General features: G+C 45.1%; 1 protein-coding gene across 2 annotated transcripts in view; it reads right to left on the reverse strand.

Annotated features, from left to right (window-relative positions):
• Positions 1-6078: 6078 nt before the first annotated feature.
• Positions 6079-22093, reverse strand: part of akt1 (v-akt murine thymoma viral oncogene homolog 1) — a 57954-nt gene continuing 41939 nt past the window's right edge. Inside the window, exons 7-14 of one of the 2 annotated variants that reach the window (XM_048228532.1) lie at positions 21889-21954; positions 20869-20937; positions 20460-20585; positions 18064-18192; positions 10329-10543; positions 9435-9522; positions 9077-9179; positions 6079-8439 (exon numbers count right to left, since the gene is read on the reverse strand). In XM_048228532.1, coding sequence (XP_048084489.1) covers positions 8360-8439; positions 9077-9179; positions 9435-9522; positions 10329-10543; positions 18064-18192; positions 20460-20585; positions 20869-20937; positions 21889-21954 — 876 coding nt within the window. In that variant the 3' untranslated portion in view covers positions 6079-8359. Of the gene's footprint in view, positions 8443-9076; positions 9180-9434; positions 9523-10328; positions 10544-18063; positions 18193-20459; positions 20586-20868; positions 20938-21888; positions 21955-22093 lie in introns of both variants that reach the window. The other variant, XM_048228531.1, reaches the window with a different exon arrangement.

The following is a 22093-nucleotide window of genomic DNA, read 5'->3' on the forward strand; positions in this document are numbered from 1 at the left end:
AACAGCGCCTCTGGATTACAATACAGCTTGGTGACGCAACTGTCCCAGCAGTCAAATGAAAAAGCCTTGGCACCTGACCGAAAGGAAGAACCCCACCTTTTACGAAAGGTGAGCTCAGTTAAATTACAGAATCCTCATACCGGGGAGGTCAGGCAGGATTTTCTCACACACCTTTATATAGGGCTAAGGCTATCCTCTTTCACTAATAACTTTAATGGGCCTATAAATCTCTTTGTCGGATTCTCATCCTGTTAATTTGTTTAGCGTGATTATGCATTAACAGAAAGTGCCGCAGGAAAAACGATTGCTCAGATATTGTTAAAGTCATTGGTAGTGCATTGAGTTATTCAAACTTAAATAGTTCTAAGTTGCAACTGCAAGCATTTTCCTAAATATTTGAGGGTTGCCGGTTCCAACCCCGACCAGAATGGCTGAAGTGCCCTTGAATAGCCTAAAAGCACCTAACCCCTCACTGCTCCCCGAGCGCCGCTGTTGATGCAGGCAGCTCACTGCGCCGGGATTAGTGTGCTTCAACTCACTGTGTGTTCACTGTGTGCTGAGTGTGTTTCACTAATTCACGGATTGGGATAAATGCAGAGACCAAATTTCCCTCACGGGATCAAAAGACTATAGGCCTACTATATAGATAGATAGATAGATACTTTATTGATCCCCAATGGGAAATTCAAGATGTTTATGCTTATATTTACATTTATTAGCAGACGCTTTTGTGCAAACATGTAGCCTGCATTAGCCTGCAAAATACTATAACCATAACCAATAACCATTAACCATAATTCTAATTCATAAATTCTAAAAATCTTAAAATCCCTCTTCCTGAGTTAGGTCTCTGTCTAGACATCGACTACAGGAGAAGTTCTAATTTAGGAAGTCATCCATGGGGTGGAGTTTCATTGTCCATTCAGAGTCAGTGAGAGAATGAAGAGATCATGTCTTTCATCATGTCCACAACTGCCTTCCTGTGAAAGCGGATGGATTTCTCACATAGGTTACAGCGAGGAAGGCGGCACACAGTCTGTTCAAGTAGGCCTATGAACCACTAGGTGGAGAACTTGACCAATATATCCCATTTCTTTCACCTTTAGGCCTGTTTATCGGCTGTAGGCCTATGTTTCAGCAGACTAAACCAAAAGCATTAGTCATCAATTCAAATTATGCCAAAATGAAATCAAACCTCATGCAAGTAGTATTACTATTTAGTTTGTTTTTCTTAATCATAAACTTTGTCAGCCAGTTAGAAAAGACAGCAGTGTCTCTTTTTAGGGATCTCCAAATGCTTCTTTTTAGTCACTGACATTCAGCTGGTTAACTCAATTTGCATTACTCAGACAAGGAAATCTAATATGTAGCCTACTATTACCGGCATTGGGCTGAGGAGATATCTAGCAAAGAAAAGAAAAACATTTTGGAATGAAAAGCTTGTTCCTTCGCCACTGATTCCATATTTGTGCATGACTAGGCATGACACAAGAAGATTATCATCATAGGAGCTGAACACACAGAACTTACTGATAACTCTAATGAGAACCACTCTCTTGTTCTTAAAGGATTCAATTAGAACTTCTACTCTAGTCCATTGTGTTGCTGTGAGTGCGCTGACTTTCCGTGCACCTTTAAGCCATGTCATGTCCCTACCGTTAAAAAAGCAAAATAAACGAAGCTCAGGTTGTAGACCCGTCAGCCCTGTCTCAGCATTCAGACACCCGGTCAGTAGTCTCAGTCTGTGACTCTGAGGGTGGGCCTCACCTTCTCCGTCCTAAACCCTCTTGTAGCAGGAGTCAGCCTACCGCCTTTATTTGTGTTTCACTCGAGTCCCTTTAGAAGCAAAACCCAGATGTGAAGTAGCACTGGACTCCAGAGCATCACAGATTTCACAATGTCCTGAAGATCTTTGTTTGTATTAAGCAGAAAATATTTCTACATTAAGTAGACATCCATTTATCACCATTAAGGTAACCACAACAGATATGATAAATGACTTGAATACACATTGTGAAAGTCACTTTTCCTGCCCAGGGTCACAGCCTATGACTGTATTTCCCAGAGAAAACCTGCATTAACACAGCTGTACCTCTCAGTCAAACCAAACATGCTTAACAAGCTAACTGTGCTGCAGGATTGCACAGCTGATGTGAAAGACTGGCGGCACTATATGGCCATCTAAAACGCATGGTCACTGGCGAATAGCTTAAATAAATGTAGGGGTTTGTCCAGTCCACATTGGGGTGGTTTGTTATGAAACGTCGGTCGCCTGGCGCAAAAAGGCGGTTCTTATGTTTCTTTATCAGTCATGGGTGTGTTTTGGGTGTAACATCCTTTAAACCAATGAGAGTGACATCTGTCAATCCCTTTAACAGCAAGCAGCGCAACTTCAAACAGCGCATCGGTATTTTGATGGTCAGTGCATTTGAAGGAATCAGGTATTCCACTACACCATGCTTTACTAAAACCTAGCAGAGGATAGCCTACACACATCTGCACTCGTCTATTTTTTGAACTCATTGGCAAAGTGAAACTGACTTCACCGTGGTGTCATAGCCAACGATGAACACTTATAGTTAATTACTTTCACTATTGACTGACAATGGGTTACCATTGAAAACATAGCCTGGAAAAAACAACACTTACCCCAATAATGTTCGAATGACTGAATAAAAAAACTAAGGACATTTATCCTGCACGGGAGTTGCTGCTTACATCTTGTGACAGTGCGTCTTCAGCTGTGTTTCATATGTGCCTCTCGCCTAATCACTTTTATCCGTCATTACCAATTTGCAAATGATTATGGTGAATAACTACTCATTGTGAGATGTATTTTGTAATATCTTATGTTTCCCATTGTAATTGTGTAATTTGCAATGTTTTGCAAGGATGTGCGCTGGTGCGCGTTCGTTGATGAGAGAAGCAGGGTTCGTTGTGCACCCGCCCACTTAATAAAAACATAAACAACTTGACAAGGATTTCTGACCAGGTTTCTCTTGGTCAGTGGCGTAATGATTTTTTAGAGGGTGTAAGATAGCAATTTTGGATTGTGCGCCAGAACACACCTTCTGCCAAACCCCTGGGCGCAAAGCTTAATTAAATTACTGCGCATGGCGAAAAATCTGAGAGTAAGATTGGAATAAACGTTGCGTCAGGATTATAATCTGCTTTGTGCCAGGTTTTGTGTCGCGGAAATAGGGCCCTTAGTTGTTCCAGAAAGTAAACTGTCAACTAGTGGTGACCGCTGGTTTGCAGTTAGAGCACCCAAGCTTTGGAACAGCCTCCCTTATAACATACAATCTGCACATTCAGTGGCTGTTTTTAAATCTAGTCTACAGACATTTATATAGTGTACAATTGGCTTCCTTAGTGAATGATTCCACATGTCTCTGCTAATTTATTATTATCATTATTATCCTTCTTGTTTGTTTGTTTTGGGTACTGTACTGTATATTGTTTTTTCTATTTGTTTCTTATATTGAGTTAAGTTTGTGTTTGGTAGTTTGTCCTTTTATTTATTACTATTTTATTATTATTATTATTATTATTATTATTGTTTGGTTTCTGTAAAGCACTTTGTGCTGTGCTTGAAAAGTGCTATATAAATAAATTGTATTATTATTATATTAAAATAATGAATAAACAATCTTCTGTCTATATTACATTTGCCTGGATGTTTTTAGATGAAGATTGTTTGTTCATATCACCTCTCTCCAGTGTAGCTGGTCATTCCCTTACAATGAGATGCCGTTTGGCCTGTCACCTTGTGTCTGGTCAGTCCTCTGCAGTGAGGCATCTTCCACAGCGCGGTGAAGAGCAGTTGTTTCCCTCCTCAGGCCAGAGAAAGGTGAGCCTCTCCTAGGGAGGGGCATTGTTCTCATGTAGCCACACACAGCTGGCTGTCAACATCTGCTTCTCACAATGAACCATATGGGCTTGTGGGGGGGGGGGGCAGGGAGGGTTCTTTCTACCTCAGTCTCATCAGAGTCATGAAGAATGCCAGGATATAAATCCAATTGCACATATGAAAACTCTCTTTCTCACATGCACGCACACACACACGCACACACATACAAGTATTCACCCCCCTTGGATACATCCTCCTTTACTGCTTTTATAAATGGAATCTTGATCTATTTAATTTGACCTTTTTAAATAATAATTTACAAAAATCCCCTCTTTAAAGGGACACCAGGCAACGTTTTCGTGTTAATTACTCATCTTCGTAAGTCGGTATATGGTTAAATGACTCATTACAGGGCGAATGAAGACTCTCTTGCCCGCCCCTACTACCTGTAGGAAGAATATCCCACTTGCAAGTTCAGTGTATCCTACCCGCCGACCGAAGCAGGATCAGTTTACAGCACAGAGGCAGGCTAACAAAACGCTAGAGATTGTTGCAAATGTGTGTATAATGGCAGAGCCGGCGAAGAAGCAGCGAAAACCCTTGACGGAAGACGCAAAGAAAAGGAAAAGAGCTTCAGACCGAGCGAGGGGGAGTTTCGTAGAGAAAAAGCATCAGGCTTGTCTGGTGTCCCTTTAATGTCAAAGTGAAAGCAGATTTCTACAAAGTAATGTTAATGAATTAAAAACATATAATGTAAAATAAGAGATTGCATATGAGTGAGAAGAATAATGGTGGAGGCAAAGGCCACAAAGGCACCTATGAAAACTCTGAAGAATTCAGCATTATTATATGGAAATCCTAGCCTAGAAATCTAGACGCACCCTAGCGGCAATTACATTTGCTGCAAGGGCTAGTCTAGCAACTCTCCGTTGGCTTGTGAGCTCGAAAAATTCAACTTCTATCAGGCCAATCAAATCGTGTATAGAGTCGTTTGGTAGGCTTAACATAATGATTGATAGCAGAGTTGCAGGTTTGGCTTGAATTCCCTGCTACTTGAAAACAAATAAGATGGATGTTGCTGTTGGCGAACAGTGTGACACAAGTTAAGCTTTTATTAAGTTGCCAAAAGTTTGAACTAGCCAACTAGCTCCGCTGGTGGGAAACGTATGGGACTCAGCGCTGTCCTATTGCGTGCAGAGGGTATTTGAAAGACAACTGATTATCCCGCCCCTCGGACTGAGCACTGCATTTTAATGTGGGTCTGGCTCGTCAGGCTATGGAAATCCTGGAGGACAATCTGATTCAGTCTGCATGAGAACTACGACTTGGGAGCAGATTTACTCTAGCAAGACAATGAGCCAAAGCCTACAGCAAAAACTACAAAGAAATGGTTTAAAGATAACACGGTGAATGTTCTGGTGTGGCCGAGTCAAAGCCCAGACCTAAATCCTGTAGAAAATCTGTGACTGGACTTAAATAGGGCTGTCCACATCTGATCCCCTTCCAACCTGGCGGAGCTTGAGCAGTTTTGCACAGAAAAATTGAGTAAAATGGCAGTATCCAGATGTGCAAGCCTAATTGAAACCTATCCATGTAGACTCCAGGCTTTAATTGCGACCGAAGGTGCATCTACTAAACGCTGAATTGAAGGGGGTGAAGTGATTTATGCAATCACTTATTTTGCATTATATATTTTTAATTAATAAATTAACGTTACTTAAAACGTTAAAAAAAAATCTGCATGCACTTTGACATTGACATTAAATTATTGTAAAAAATCCAAATTAAATTGATCAAGATTCCATTTAGAAAAGCAGTAAAAGTGGAAATATGCAAGGAGGATGAATACTTTTTATAGGCACTGTACTTATGTTTGAATATTTTTGCTTTTATAATTCCAAAAAAGTGTACTGAATGCAGGAACCTACATATACCCGTATACAAGTCTGCAGCCATCTGAGAACAAGAGAAACTGATCTCTAGTCTCTTTTATATCCCCAAGTGCATCAATTACTTTCCAAGGGTCTTTTTTGTTTTACTAGGCATTGCTTTCCTCTTATAGCCACAATTTCCTTTGTGGTTTGGAGACATTGACTCTCTTTCATTCTTCATGTTTTGTTTCAATAAACTTGCACAAGGGTGTGCATACAGTATTTCATCAAATAGTAGTCTGACTAGAACCACAAGCTGTTCTGAGGTAAAAAGTAAAACACAAATCGCAAGACCACTTTAGTCAAACTGTTTATTTGATCAATTCCAAGGAAAACATTCTAAACCGTAAAAACAGCTGAACAGTGTGTACAAAGTTTATATTATTCATTACGAAAGCTGGTGTCTTCAGTTTAAGGGAAGGGTCGAGAGTAACAAATAAAAATCATAAAAAATAAAAAAAATGTAAAACTTCTCCCTATTTTCAAAAAGGTGACAGGGAAGGCAGAGTGGGCATATGCATAGAAGACAATCAGAACTAAAATGTGAACATTGCTTACAAAGTAGGAATTGAAGTCAATAGAAATAAAGAAGTTAAAAGCCATTACATTCATTAGAGTACATTGAATGAGTTATGTATTGAAATTGCCGTTTTGTAATCCGAACACTGTGTTTGTTTTTCAATTTCTTTAAAAAGGCATACAGTATTCAGAAATGTTTCCATAAATGTTTACCTACAGATTCACCTATCTGTACACAGTTAAGTCTGACGTTCATTGTATGTCAATCGCTGTAAAAAAAAATTGTATGGTATTTACACCAAATTTCAGTCGACACTTGTGGAATAAATGTGGAATAAATTGCCTTCAACGACAAAGAGTAACAAAGTACAGAGAAGTGTACAAATGCATCAAACATTTATCTTTACTCAGGGAGGAGGGGGGATGCAAAGTGCATGTCATGGCCCTGATCCATCCCCTCATTCCCACCCACTGCTTCTGTCATATAAATAAGATCAACGGAAACTTCTTAGAGAAAAATGGAGGTCCTCTGCTGTGAGTGAGATTGAAGGCATGAATCGTGACTTGACGTGAGTGTGTCTCCCCTGAACCAAAAAAGCCAGTTTGTCTCTGAGAGAGAGAGGAAGAGTGTGTACTATAATGGTGACCTCACTGAGGCTGTGGTGAAGGCACTGGGACCTTGGTGTCCCAATACAGGAAAAACCCGGTTAAGAACAACAAAGAGAGAAAGAGAGGGAAAGAGAGAGAGAGAGAGAGAGAGATAAAAAGAAATCCAGAAAAGTACCTGAACGGCTATGTGGGATCTGCAGAGAAATTGCTGGGGAGTGGGGCAGATTTCAGGAAGAAAAGAAACACACAAGCACTGAAATAAGGACAAGTGTGTCTATGTGTGTGTGTGTGTGTGTGTGTGTGTGTGTGTGTGTGTGTGTGTGTGTGTGTGTGTGTGTGTGCACGTGTGTGGGTTTTGGGATGGAGGGGGTTGGTTAGGTCCAAAAAAGAGTCTTGGGTGGTATCATTGTTTATTTATCAAAAGACCAATATCTGTACTTAAGTTGGTCCCATACACTTGGTCCCAGTTTTGAAGTGACGTTCTTAACAACTGGACAAGGTTGCTTCATGCTGGACAGCATTAGTATAATATTAAGCATGAAGTCCTTCTACTGGGGTCATGATGCCTCTGCTTGGTCTATTACTGTATTGCACATGTCTAAGTGGTGTAGCAGGGGCATTTTAAGGTGGATGGTCCACTGTGGAGGCAAAATGATCAATACAAGGTCTTATTCATAGGTCAGTTTTCATTTGATTTGACTGGACTTCTGTTATTAGGGATACATCTCCGGAGGACATGACAGTCTCAGTGAATGGACCTCTACATTCTCAGAGACTGGTGTCAGACCGACAGTGAGTCTGACTCTCTTTCTTTTAAGAGTAATAGCCCAAAATGGAGCCTTTTGAAAAACTATTCATTTGGGGGGCAAGGAAGAATTCTCAACATTGAGGTCATGATTGGTCCATAGCAATATAATATTTATTTTAGTTTTCAGTCTTTTCATTTTAGGTGAATTCAGACACAGGATTTCTCCTCTTTACCCTGCCATTTAACATTTGTTCTCTTTCAGCATAATAATCCATCCCATTAGCTGAATCTTAATGAACATTAGGATTGTCTGATCATGGCGATTCATGTTGGAAACGCAATGTAGTGTAACCTCTTTCACATCCCCGGAAAAGACAGCAAAAAGAAATCTAAGGCCACAAAAATAACCAGAGTTCTTTGTTCTGTTTTTTTTCTTGTTTCTTTCACATCTTCTCCTTAGGCAAGGTCTTTTTTAACATTTTTTTTTTAACAGAGAGACAGAGAGAGAGAGAGAGAGAGATGTCTGTACTAGAACACAATCAGAGACTTGTGCAGGAGTGGAAGGAAAGAAGGAAAGAGAGAGAGAGAGGAGGAAAAAGAGGTGGTGAGGAACATGCCACAGTCCTGGAGCGTGCAGTCTGCTGGGATGGCTGGAAATGAACGGAACTGCTGGGGAATGCAGAGGAACGTGAGGAGGACCTTCTAGGCGGTTCCGCTCGCCGAGTAAGAGAACTGGGGGAAGTGAGGTCTCCGTTCGCTGTCAAAAGACTCCATGCTCTCGTCTACTGGAGGAAAGAGAGGGATAGATGGAGACAGATGGGGAGAAAGAGTGATATTAGGGCTGAGTGGCAGGAACAAGAGAACAGAGCCAGTGGAGACCAAACCTATGAAGAACCTACCACCCCCACCACTGAATAACACTACACTTCATCATCCATTAGCTACCATATAACAATGGGCCTTTTTAATGTGTGCCTCATAACAATTCACAGTGAACTGATTTCCTCTGATTCAGTGTTACAGAAAGATGACACCTAGGAGTTGTGGAGATTCACATTTAAGTTTCACATCCTCCAGTGAAGGCATAGCCATGGGTCAAGCTGTATGCACTTTAATGTATGCACTGTATGACTTACTGAAATGTGGTCTGTAAAATAAAGATAGGCAATAGCCCTTAGCACCACACTTTAGTGATTTCTCTTTCCACCTGGCCTGGGAAAGATTTTCAGAAATGTTCCTATCAGTGAATACCAACAAAGTAATCAAAGGCAATTTTGTATTTCTGCAAATGTAAATTAGTTAGTGTATGTCCGTCACTCTGGTGTAATGCCGATGCCAATGGCAATAAGAGACAGAGAGACACTGTGTGTGTGCATGTGTGTAAGTGTATATGACTGAGAGAAAAAGTGATCTCCATACCTTGTCCAGGTGGAGTAATCGTGATGGTCTGTGCAGTGAACTCCTCATCGAAATACCGTGTGTCCGTTTCCGAGGTTACCTGGGGCTTGAAAGGTGGGACCAGCTGCAAAGTGAAGATTTAGTGTGTGAGATTTCAGGTCCACTACCGCCCCCTTCTGGTAGCCTCAGGTAAAACGATTATGATTATGATGGTTATTTACTATACAATTCAAAAACTCAAATTTAATGTTCATGTAAGCAAGGACTATGAATGCAAAAAATATTCTAAATGAATCTATATTGCATCGAAATTGCCAGAAAGCCTCATAAGGCATTTAATTGAAAAAAACAAAAAAACAAATGAGGGCAAATATCTTACTTTCTTTTCATAGACATCTTGCCACACAATGCCAGCAAAGAATTTGTGCTGCATGATCTCCTTGGCGTCATCAGGTCCACCTCCTAACCTAAATGTCCAAATGCATATATGTCAAACAGACAGCAGACCGCCTGTGGACCACATACATCAAGATCGATACATAGAGCCCAACATTCATACACATAGATGGACAATACTGATAGTATTTATGCTAATCTCCATAAGCACACGAGTTACAGCATAGCATGATGACATTTCACAGATGAAGATGTGGAAAAATGGATTTCCTAATTCAAGAGTACCCCGATATCACGTGCTGGGGTCTGGGGATATGCAGTGGATGAGAGAAGAACAGAAAGAGCTGCTGAATGACTGAATCTGTGGGTGGGAGAGTTTCAAAGTTACTGAATGATCCTAATGGGGAGCTGGTAGAATGAATTAATGGGTACATGAATGTGCCGAGTAGTAGTGAATGAATTAATCAATAAATGAACCAATGAATGAATGAATAAGGGACTGACTGCACTTCACAACGTGTGTGAAAGTGAATGAGAGACTGAAATAATGAGTATAAGTTTGTGAGAAATGAATGAATGTTTGCACCTTGCATGCACCTTGGACCATATGGAACACTATTTCGTTCAGCTGTGTATTCAGTATATGGAGAAATGAAAAAGCTGACGTGACTTGAATTGAATGAGTACATGACTGTATAGATGGAGGACTGGCATAGGTGAGTTTGTGGGGTGTCCTCACCTTTGAATGAATAAAGAAACCAGTGAGTGACATTTTTGACTAACGAATGAATGAATGGATGGATGGATGGATGGATGGATGGATGGATGGATGTGTGAGTGAGTGATGAGCCCAGGGGAGTGCGCTGGCTGTGCCCACCTCTGCTTGGGGTCCTTCTTGAGCAGGCCGGAGAGGAGGGACTTGGCCTCTGGGGAGAGGGTGCGGGGGAAGCGGATGTCCTCCATCAGGATGAGCTCAAACAGCTTCTCGTGGTCCTGGTTGTAGAAGGGCAGCCGCCCGCACATCATCTCATACATCACCACGCCCAGCCCCCACCAGTCCACCGCGCGGCCGTAGTCATTATCCTCCAGCACCTGGACACACACACACACACAACATGTTATACATTCATTACACACAAACACATCCTCTCATAAATGACCACTCCCAGACCACACCAGTATACATCAAAGCTGTAGTCATAATGCTCTAGCAACCTGAAGAGGAAGACACACACACTCATTATACAAACTTTACACACACACTCATTATATACAAACATCACACACACACATTCACTCACACAGATTACCAGACATTATACAGTATAGACAAAAGCATTGGCACACCTGCCCTTAGATCCACAGGAAGTGCAATGGCATCCCATTGTAACTCAATAGGCATTACTGTGAAGTCAGTTCCCCATGTGCAGCTAGAACAGCTTCCACCCTCTTGGTATTTGTGAGGCAAAGCCAGGGGCGCAGCTACCCATTTTTGAGGGGTATGCAACAACAATATTGGCCCCAAAAAAAAAACACAAACAACTAAAGCAAAACAAAAGGCCAATAATTTTTCACTATTACTGTGCATTAGTGTCTATTGAATATGTTTTTAAAGAAATGCTGCCAATTTGATGTTTAACTTGATGTTATACTTGATAAGTATTGATAAATGGTGCATTGCCACTTCAAGAGAGTCTAAACGGTTCTCATAACGTCCTTTTGCCAGCTATTGCTCACAATAGATAAGGCTGATAGGCACTCTAGCCTTGTTTGTTTGCACCACATTGACAACACAATATTAAGTTATTACAAGCAGCCTTCATTGTTAGGATATGGAAACATGTAATGAGTTGCTGCTAGCATGACATTTCTGTTTGCAGTTGGCCATTAAAAGTGCAGTATGAGCATGGTAGCCACCTAGCTATCATTAAGCTTAACAAACGCTAGCTAGTCTGTTAACATTCATATTTGCAAGCCTCCAAGTACAGACGTCATCACTTTAAATCCTACCTGTTGCCTTTCACCGTCCACTTATTTAACTGCTGTTGCATCCCTTGACATGCCATCTCCTTCTCCCTTTCTTTTTCTATTTTTAGTCGTCAACAGTTTTTTTTTGCTGTATCAATCTTTTTCCATAGACAGCAACTCACTACTCGTAGGCCTATCTGCTCGCCCAGCGCTCACGGCGCCCCCACTCCCTCTTCTATGTCAAAATTCTATGATGGAATCTTGTGAGATAGGGCGCCTACTCTAGCCTGTTAGTCCTCTAAAATGTTATAGAACATTGAGAAAATGTTGAAATAATTTAGAAACGGACAGCAGTAGCTACATATAGAAAATACCAAATATATTATTTATTTATTTTACCATCGCTTTGGCGCCCCCATGGAGCTGCGCCCCTATGCGCCGCATATAGCGCATACCCACTTTTTGCGCCACTGGGCAAAGCACTGATGTTGGAGAAGAAGGCTTGCCTTGCTATCCCTCCTCTAGTTCACCCAAAGGTAATAGAGTTCTCTGTGGGCCAGTCCCTTTTGTCTATATATTGCACATGTCTATGGCCAGCCCCCACCAGTCAACATCACAACCAGAGTCATTGTCTTGCAGCACACGAGGAGACACACTCATTATAATAACATACTCATAGATATTGGCCACATTTCAAGCAAACCTATATAGAGCCAAGTCAAAACTACAATAACACAATAACCAGCCATTGCCCTCCATCACCTGTTCTTCAGCGCTTTTGCATCTACAACAATCACACTTCAGTACAGTTCAGGCCTTTGAGTAGGTGCCCCAAGTAATAATATCTATTCAATATGACGAAGTGCAAAAGAAGAAGACAAATAAGTGCACTATTAAAGGTGTTGAAGATGTTAAAGACTGAGGACACGTTATACAGACACATCACACCCAAACATACAGTAGCTGTGGCCACAGCCCTGCATACATTATCTCTCTCAGCGCTATATAGGGTTACACACACACACACACACACACACACACACACACACACACACACACAGGTAACGTTAACCCATGAACACATTAACACACAAACACAGGCAATTCCCCTTTCTGCTGAAGAGTCACCCATCAGGGCCGGCAGAAATTAGCACACATGTCAAGAGGCACACTTAGAGCAAAACCAGACAGATGGGAGGACAGGACACAGCCCATCTGATACCAAGACTAAACAACTAACTCTATGTCTTCAGTCTGTCATGTGGATGAATGCGCACGCGTGTGTGTGTGAGTGTGAGTGCAATGTGCTATGTTTGTGTGTCGGTGTGTGTGTATGAGTGAGAAAGAGAGAGGGAGTGTGTGTGTGCGTGCGTGCGTGTGTGTACTGTATGAGTGAGTGAGAGAGAGAGTGTGCGTGTGTGTGTGTGCATGTATGTGTGTGTTTGTGTGTGCAAGTGAGTGAGGATGAGAGGACAGTGGCAGCTCCAGTAGAGGAGGCAGCACTGTCCAATTGCATCTGATATTAGGTGCACAGATAGAGTTTCCTCTGGGGCTCTGCATATTTAATTAGTGTAGGCCTGGGTATACACACACATATAAATGTACACACAAGCACACACACACACACCGACACACACACACACACACACACACACACACACGAATGAGCCCTATCACCTCATCACATAGGTCAAAGCTGATTTCTCATAAACGGAGAGTGACTTCAAACTAGCCCTGAGTCTCACACCACCCTGCACGGAAAATGGTGGTACCCAGCACATGAAAAAGTGACGCAAAAGGGTCACATTCCTACACTGTACAACAGACACACAGTGCAATATCAATATCAATATCACAGTGAAAAAGACAGACACCCCATTATGAGACCTATGTATTATAAAAACTAGTCTGAAGCCATTGTTTGAAGGTAAAATAACTACATAATGTTTCTTTAATACTATCTACTGTCAATAAAAAACAAACAGTGCTTCGAGGTACTCTATTAAAGGTCTCTGGAAGTAAACAGCTCATGCAGGCCATAAATAGATTCAGATAGGACAGGATGGGACAGCATTGGGTTTAAATATGCAGTCTGTAAAAGGTAGCCGGACAGGGGACAATGTGGACAACAGATGGAGGGAAATGCCTGAGAATGGAAGAGGACCAGTAACCGTGGTGACCATAGCGGACGTGCCGTGTGGTTTGTGCGCACAACTGTTGGGTCTGCGAGTGCCTGGCATCCAACTGCCCAGACAGAGAGCAAGACAGAGAGAGAGAGAGAGAGTGAGTGAGTGAGAGAGAAAGAGAAAGAGAGAGAGGGAAGGAGAAACACAAGATACAAAAGGAAAAAGTTTGGGATATAAAAGTTGGTCAATAGAATTCAGGGAGATGGCGAAGCAGAGGAGAAAGGAAAGCCAGAGGCATACACTGGGAAGAGACACCCAGAGTGTGTGTGTGTGTGTGTGTGTGTGTGTGTGTGTGTGTGTGTGTGTGTGTGTGTGTGTACGGAGGAGGAGGGCTAGCCATCGGGTGGGAGGCGGCGGCAGTAACGTGAAGCCGGTGCGCTGCTAGGATTACTCGGCGGTCTCTATTTGCAGTGCTGCTGTCGTGTGATTCACGCCGTGCGACAGCTGGCCTCGCAGCTGCCCCATATATGTAGAAGAGCCACACAGCTGTGAAGCTGCCAGGACCACGGGAGCCAGAGCTGCAAACACACACACACATACACACACACACACACACACACACGTTACCGGCACTGACATGAGCAGCGAGCCACTTGCTGACGCCATCCTCCTCTTTCACACTGCAAAACCTTTGGGCCCCACCAGGGAGGAGCTCTACCTTTCTCACCCTCTAAAAAACGTCAATACACGCTCACACACACACACACACACACACACACTCACAGAGACAGACACAGACACACACACACACACACACACACGTAACCAATACTGAGACATACTGGCTGTCAGTTGACAATACCAAAACCTTTACTACTACTTTTCAGGCCCTGAGGACTTGGCCAGTGACACACACACACACACACACACAAAAAGGGAAGCAATTTCAGACACCAGAATAGGCCAGACTGTCCAGATTTACACATACTATGTGTGCACTGGATACACACACACACACACACACACACACACACACACACACACACACACACACACACACAGTCTAGTCTAAAGTCTATTTCTGTGGTGTGCTGTGGCCCAGATGGAACCTTTCCTGTATGTGCATAAACACACACATAACACTAACCCAAACACTAAGCCACTTCTAGTGCCAAAAGCACTGAGGCTCTCCTCTGGCTCCCCACTTTACCATCAGTCGAGTCAAGTGGAGTTCACCAAAATAACCTAATGGCTCTACTCTCCTCCATCCTCTATCTCTCTCTCTCCCTGTCTATTTCTCTCCCTCTTTCTCTCCATCTTCCTCTTTCTTTCTCTACCTCTCTCTCTCATTCCCCCCTTGTTTAACTTCTTGCCTTCTCCCTCTCCCTTTTGGCCTGATGCTTGTCCAGAGTTGTGGCTCCTGTGAGGGTGTGGCCATCTAGTTTCTCTCCTCTCCTCCCTCTGCTGGACCGTGCCCACTGCCCAGACGTGACAGCATTCCAGAGCACTGCGGGGGAAAGCGCACACAACACGGCCATTGTTTACCCCGTCCAGCAACCTGTAACACGGCCCGGGCCCTCGCCCGCGAGAGTCCACCCCGTTGCCATGGCGACGTCCCCTCTGGAGCCCGCGGTGGCGGTGCTGGTGTTATCATGTCAACAAGCTCGGTGGCCATCCCAGGGAGGGGGGGACGGGGGTGAGGGGGGGGGAAGGTGAGCTTCATATCCACAACACAACTGACACCCGAGAGCACTACGCACAGCTAATGATCAGGTTTGAACAATGCCTTTGTATACAGACACAGAGAGAGAGAGAGAGGAGGATAGTTGAGAGAGGGAAGAGAAGAGAAGTGGTCGGCAGCAAACTCCTGGCGTTAGCATTCTTTCTCTCTTGTGGGGGGGTGACTCCATCGCCGTGGTAACGGGGCGCCGAAAGTGAAGAGGATTACATGAGTGGTGAGATCACCTTCCCTCACATCAGGGACAATGGACAATGGACACACACACACACACACACACACATACACTTACCTTCAATATCAATGCACTCACATAAAATACTGCAACTCTTCAATGCATTTATAACAACCTTACACAAAGGTAACACAAACATCAAACATCAGCTTGTCCTCACACACACACACACACACACACACACACACACACACACACACACACACATACACAGCAAACACTTAAACACCTGCTACAGTGCTAGGATAGCGGTATGGAGAGAGAGAGCCCATATAATGTGTGTGTGTATGGATGAGAGAGAGTGTGTGTGTGTGTGTGTGCATCGCGTCGCGTCTTTCTTTGTGTCGCGCGTGGTGTGTGTGTGTGTGTGTGTGTGTGTGTGTGTGTGTGTGTTGGGGTCTGGCAGGGAGTCTGGCATGGGGGCCAGGGGCCAGAGAGGCCCACGTGGCGCACCCTGAGCCCAGGTCAGGGGGGAGGAATGCCAGGCAGCTGTGTGCCACAGGCCCCCCTCAGCACCTAACACAGCCCAGGGGCAGCTGCACACGCCCTGGCCTTTTCTCATGGGACGGAAGCTCACGTTTCCGTAGGAGCTGCCAAGCACACACACACACACACACACACACACACACACACACACACACACACACACACACACCATCACCACCACACCACTCAACACACACATACACACCACGACCACATCCCAACTCACTCACACACACACACACACACACACACACACACACACACACACACACTACAATCATTGCCACACCGCAAAACACACACACACCACACACACACACACACACACACACACCACCACTGCCCCCCAAGACACACACAGAGACACACACACACACACACATCATCACCGCCCAACCCCAGGGCAGATTCCATAAGGGGGCTAAAAACAACGAGGCGGCAACTGTGTCAACATGGGCACCCTTCTCCCGGAAAACATTCCTCTGAGAGCACACACACACACACACACACACACATTCACACACACACACACTCACACACACACACACACACACACACACACACACACACACACACTCACACACACACTCACACACACACATACACACACACTCACACACACATACACAATGCCCTATCACGTTACACTTAAACACATGTCATACCTGCACGCCATGGGGACTACCACACCCTACTTATGTGGCCTCTTGAAAATGGGGTGTGGGTGGTTAATGCCTTGGAGACACATACACACACACACACACACACCCCACATACACACCCACACACACACACACACACACACACACACACACACACACACACACACACACACACACACCGCACACACACACACACACACACACACACAGGTCTCTTTGGTGGGGTAAACCATTACATATTGGGCAGACATAAACACACAGCTGCTATAAGCCCACACTTTCACACACACAGCACCAAGTGGGCATGCCTGGTCTGGTCAGTTCCAACCAGTATCCACATGCTGCACGCTGAAAAGTTGTAGATGACTCAAAGTGTCAAACTGTGACTCTAAGTTCCTCTTCCGGTCAAGATAGATGAATGGATTAAAGGACAGATATAATGTTGCATAGATATATAGAGAGAGATAGAGAAAGAAAGAAAGAAAGAAAGAAAGCTGTGTGGAGGTGTGGACAAAAGACCCTCTCTTCTTTCTCCTCTCGTTTTTTCATTCATCCCTTCCCTTCCTCGGTGACCTGCATGCTGTTTCATGACGAGGGAAACCTGAGTGAACCTACATGTGAAAGTTAGCATGGGGGTGAATTAGTGAATATTTAACCAGCGCATGCAGGGTGTTCTTCAATGTTGCGTGTAAATTATGAATCGGGGCGATGAAATGAAACTGGCTCTCCATGACACCTCACAATGACAACGTCAAGCCAGCTGAACTCCACTGATGATGACCAGGAATTACACACATACACACACTACAACCCTCAAGGTCATCAAGGACACCCAAGATGGAGGCTGCTCCCAGAACAGATCCCAGGTGTGGATGTTGTGGATGGACAGTGGGCTCTTGTGGCCTTTGGGTCAGCTGGGCAGCACTGATGGAAGTGGAGGGGGAGGGGGAGGGCAGCGGACGTGGCTCTGAGCAAGCACAGCTGCACAGCACACCGACACCCTCTCCAAGCTCAACACCTTGCTCTGGCTCTGCACTGACCATCCTGAACACCAGCTCGCCATGGTCCTCACACACACACACACACACACACACACACACACACACACACACACACACACACACTTTGAGTTTTCAAGGTCACTGACACAGGTGCTAAGTCCAGAGCAGAAGGATCTGGCCCTGATCTGGCCTTATCCCTGATCCCAGATCAGCAGCACATCCTTCCGGACCCCGCGGGTCTCTGGGACAGACTTTGGGATTCCCAAGCACCAGGGAAGGGACCAGATGTGGCTCTGATTGGACAGGGGTAGGGGTGAGGGACAGACTCTGTGTGGGTGGGGTGGGGCACAGGGGTAGGGGTGAGGGACAGACTGTGGGTGGGGTGGTGGACTGTACCTCTGGGGCCAGGTACTCGGGGGTTCCACAGAACGTCTTCATGGTCGCACCGTCTGTGATGCCCTCCTTGCACAGGCCGAAGTCCGTGATCTTGATGTGGCCGTCTTTGTCCAGCATCAGGTTCTCCAGCTGCGGGGTGAGAAAAAAAAGCTCATTACACTGCAATGTCTATGAGTGTGTTGCAAACATTATACTGTACGCACATTTCAGTAATGCAGTACAGATGATAAAGACGTAAAGAAGATGAGGATCCAATTCATTGTGCTATTGGTTGGGGACTTCCCACTACCACCAAATCAACAACCAATATGAACTGACATCATACAAGATGATGCAGGACACAGCAACAACGCACAATTGGCTCGAGACAGTCGCAACACAAACTGCAGTGGCCATTTCAACATGTCCTTTGTGGTCACTGAACTATGACCTTTCTGTCTCTACAACAGGAGTCAAGGCTCTGGCAGATGAGCCACAGTCTAGTGGTTAGGGCATGGATATGCTACTGAAAGGTGCTCTGAGGCGCGCGTGTGTGTGTGTGTGTGTGTGTGTGCGTGTGCGTAGATGAGTGTATGTGAGGGTATGTGTGTACATATGGATGTATATGTGCGTGTGTGTGTATGTGTGTGTATGGCCTGTGACTAAGCGTTGGCAGCTAGCACCCCCTGCATGCGCTAATATTGTCCTGTGTCCTCTGGGCTGAGGAAAGTCACCTGGCAGCTGTGAGACCCACGTGGGCCAGTAACAGCAGCAGCAGCAGCAGAGGCCAGCAACACCCCACACCACCCCACACTACACCACCCCACACCACCCACCTCACCCACAGGCCCGCAGTCAGCAGTCAGCACATCCTAGCCGCCTCATCCTGCTACCCTGGCACTTTGTCCAAAACCTTAGCAGCCTGGGAGCTGAGCTCATGCTCCCGGATAAGGAGAGAAGACGTGTGTGTGTGCGGGTGTGTGTGTGTGTGTGTGTGAGGACAGAAAGAGTGTAGGGTGTGTGTGTGTGTGTGTGTGTGTGTGTGAGGACAGAAAGAGTGTAGGGTGTGTGTGTGTGTGTGTGAGGGGAAGGCAAGGGAGAGAGAGAAGGAGAGAGACAGAGAGAGGTAGGAGGGAAGGGTGTGTGTGTGTGTGTGTGTGTGTGTGTGTGTGTGTGTGTGTGTGTGTGTTTGTGTGTGTGTGTGTGCGTGCTACTGGAGCTTCGGTTTCATCATCTGGAGGAAATGGGGGCAGTGGATTCCCCCCTTCAACCCCTCCCTCTGCCCCTGTCATCAATCAGCCAGGTCGGACGGCCACTCTGCTACAGCTGATCGCCTGCTGGGCAGCAGCCGGCCACTGACCATGCAGAGTCTCACAAGAAGAGCAAAAGCCCCGGGCAGCACAGTCCAGAGCCCAGCACACGGCCAAGTGTGCTCTACCGCCTGCCAGCCAACACAAATCTGCCCCAAATGCACACACACGGCTGTTTAAAGAGTTTGTGCATGTGTTTGTGTTCTCATCTCGGAGACTAATGCATGCAAAGGTGAGAACATAGCAGACATAAGAAGAGTAAGCACAATATGCAAACTAAATATAAATCTGAGGTGGCTGCTCTTTTGCGTTGGCCATGTTGGAGTCATCAGTCAGCTGTGTGTGTGTGTGTGTTTGTGTGTGTGTATGTGTGTGTGTGTGTGTGAGAGAGAGAGAAAAGAGAGATAAAGAGAGAGAAAGCGAGCAAGAGAGTTTATCAGGTGTGTGAGGGGGTGTGTGTGTTAGTGTGTGTGTGTGTGTGTGTGTGTGTGTGTGTCTGTGTGTGTGTGTCAGGTCCAGCTGCTATGGAGGTCTGAGTCAGGACATGGCTGAACGGAACATAACCCAGAAGCTGGCCTGCGCCCGATGCAAATTGCAGCCACGCCACAAGACCGCAAAACAACAAACAAATCGCCTTTTCCCAGGGAGGCACAGAGAGAGAGAAAGAGAGAGAGAGAGAGGGAGAGAGAAAGAGAGAGAGAGGGAGGGGTAGTTATGGGTGGCTGAGAGGGTGAACTGCAGATGTGCAGACTCAGCGAGTAGGACAAGGGGCAGTGCACTGTGTGTGTGTGTGTGTGTGTGTGTGTGTGTGTGTGTGTGTGTGTGTGTGTGTGTGTGTGTGTGTATGTGTGTGTGTGTGTGTGTGTGTGTGTGTTTGTGTGTGTGTGTGTGTGTGTGTGTGTGTGTGTGTGTGTGTGGAGGAGAAGAAATAAGACTAAGACCCACGCACACAAAGACATGGGTCACGTACACAGACATTCACACATACACTCATACAAACATGCCCTCATCCATAAATACATGCTGACGAACACACACACACACACACACACACACACACACACACACACACACACACACACACACACACATTGGGAGACTGACTACCTTCAGGTCCCTGTAGACCACATTCCTCTCGGCATGCAGGTAGTCCAGCGCCGAGACAATCTCTGCTCCGTAGAACCGAGCGCGTTCTTCAGAGAACACACGTTCTCGCGAGAGGTGGAAGAATAGCTGCGGGGAGGAAGAGGAAGGAGAACAACTGGCTTGACTTCCTCAGTAAAGATCAGCGCTCTGAGCTGATCCACACAGTAAGCGACATTTCAACACTGCGCTCTGCCCAGGAGAGACGTCCTATTAATGCACAGTCAGGTCGCTCTGTCACTGCTCGTTGCTTAAAAAAGTCAATGTAGTGAGATAATATTTTGTTGCCCTTAAAAAAAGTAAAAAAGTAAAAGAGAAAAAAGTGTCAGACTCCGTTCTGAATTGAGGCAACTCAGCCAGTGGATGTTCTTACCTCTCCTCCGTTGGCGTATTCCATGACAAAACACAGGCGGTCGTGGGTCTGGAAGGAGTATTTCAGGCCCTAAGCACAGGAGGGAATCAGCAAAGTCAATAAAATACAATTAATCAGTAATATATAGTAATATCTGGATATACTATACAATTAAGAGTTCTAGTGTCATCATCCATCATCTATCAAACTCTACAATGTTGTTGGAGCATTTACATGAAAATGTAAATGTTCCCAAAACATTTTCTATAAATTATTTTACATTTCATATATTTTAATCTTATCTTATTTATTTTATGAACATATTTGGGTTGTTTTTGCTTGTTTAGCTCGCACATCCCGGTGGTCTCTTTACATTAGCTAATCCAATTCATGGAAACTGCCAAACACAAGTGTGCACAGCACCAAAGCACTTCTTCCACAACGCCGTTAGGCAACGCAGGTCAAACACAGAAGCTCACACACAGCTCTTCATTAACCACTGGACATATTTCCTTCTCCTTTCTACTCTGGAGTTCCTCTTGGCAATAAAGTGGCACCAAAGCTGAGAAAGGAAGAAGAGCCCTTGACTGGAGAGTGGCCATGGAGGGGCCATACAGAGATGCCACTTGAGAGAGGACGCCGCACGTATTCAAAGACAACTCAGTGAGAAACACTGGCAACAACTCCACGCCTTTTAAGGCATCACTCAAAGCACGCACCGCACACAGTGAACTTCATCGTCCAATCAGAGTGAGCATCATCAGGAAGTAGGCAGGGAAAAGAGGCAGCAGGTGATAGGGTGACACACTAAATGGTCCTCATTCCCTCCACATCTCCACCTCTCCCTCTCTCTCTCTCTCTCTCCATCTCTGTCCCAAGGAAGTGTTGCTCAAGAGCTCCTAAAACAAACAAACTGGATGCTGGACGCTGAATGGACGCTAAGAAGCCAGAGAGGCGCTGAGAGGTGGAACCTGCTGAGCACTCCTTCAGTGTGCTGGAGTAGTGGCTGAAGGGGGGAGGGGGATGAGAGGAGTCTCTCACCGTCAAGAACGGGTGCTTGGAGTTCTGGAGCACTCGGTTTTCTGTTAGAGTGTGTGCCACTTCATCCTGTGAGAGAGAGGGACAGAGAGGGGGAGAAAGGGAGAGAGAGAGAGAGGGGGAGAGAGGGGGAGAGAGGGGGAGAAAGGGAGAGAGAGAGAGAGAGAGGGGGAGAGAGAGGTAAAAGGTTATGAGAGTGGTGTATTTC

The sequence above is a fragment of the Alosa alosa genome, chromosome 19 (assembly GCF_017589495.1).
Source record: "Alosa alosa isolate M-15738 ecotype Scorff River chromosome 19, AALO_Geno_1.1, whole genome shotgun sequence".
NCBI lineage: Eukaryota > Metazoa > Chordata > Actinopteri > Clupeiformes > Clupeidae > Alosa > Alosa alosa.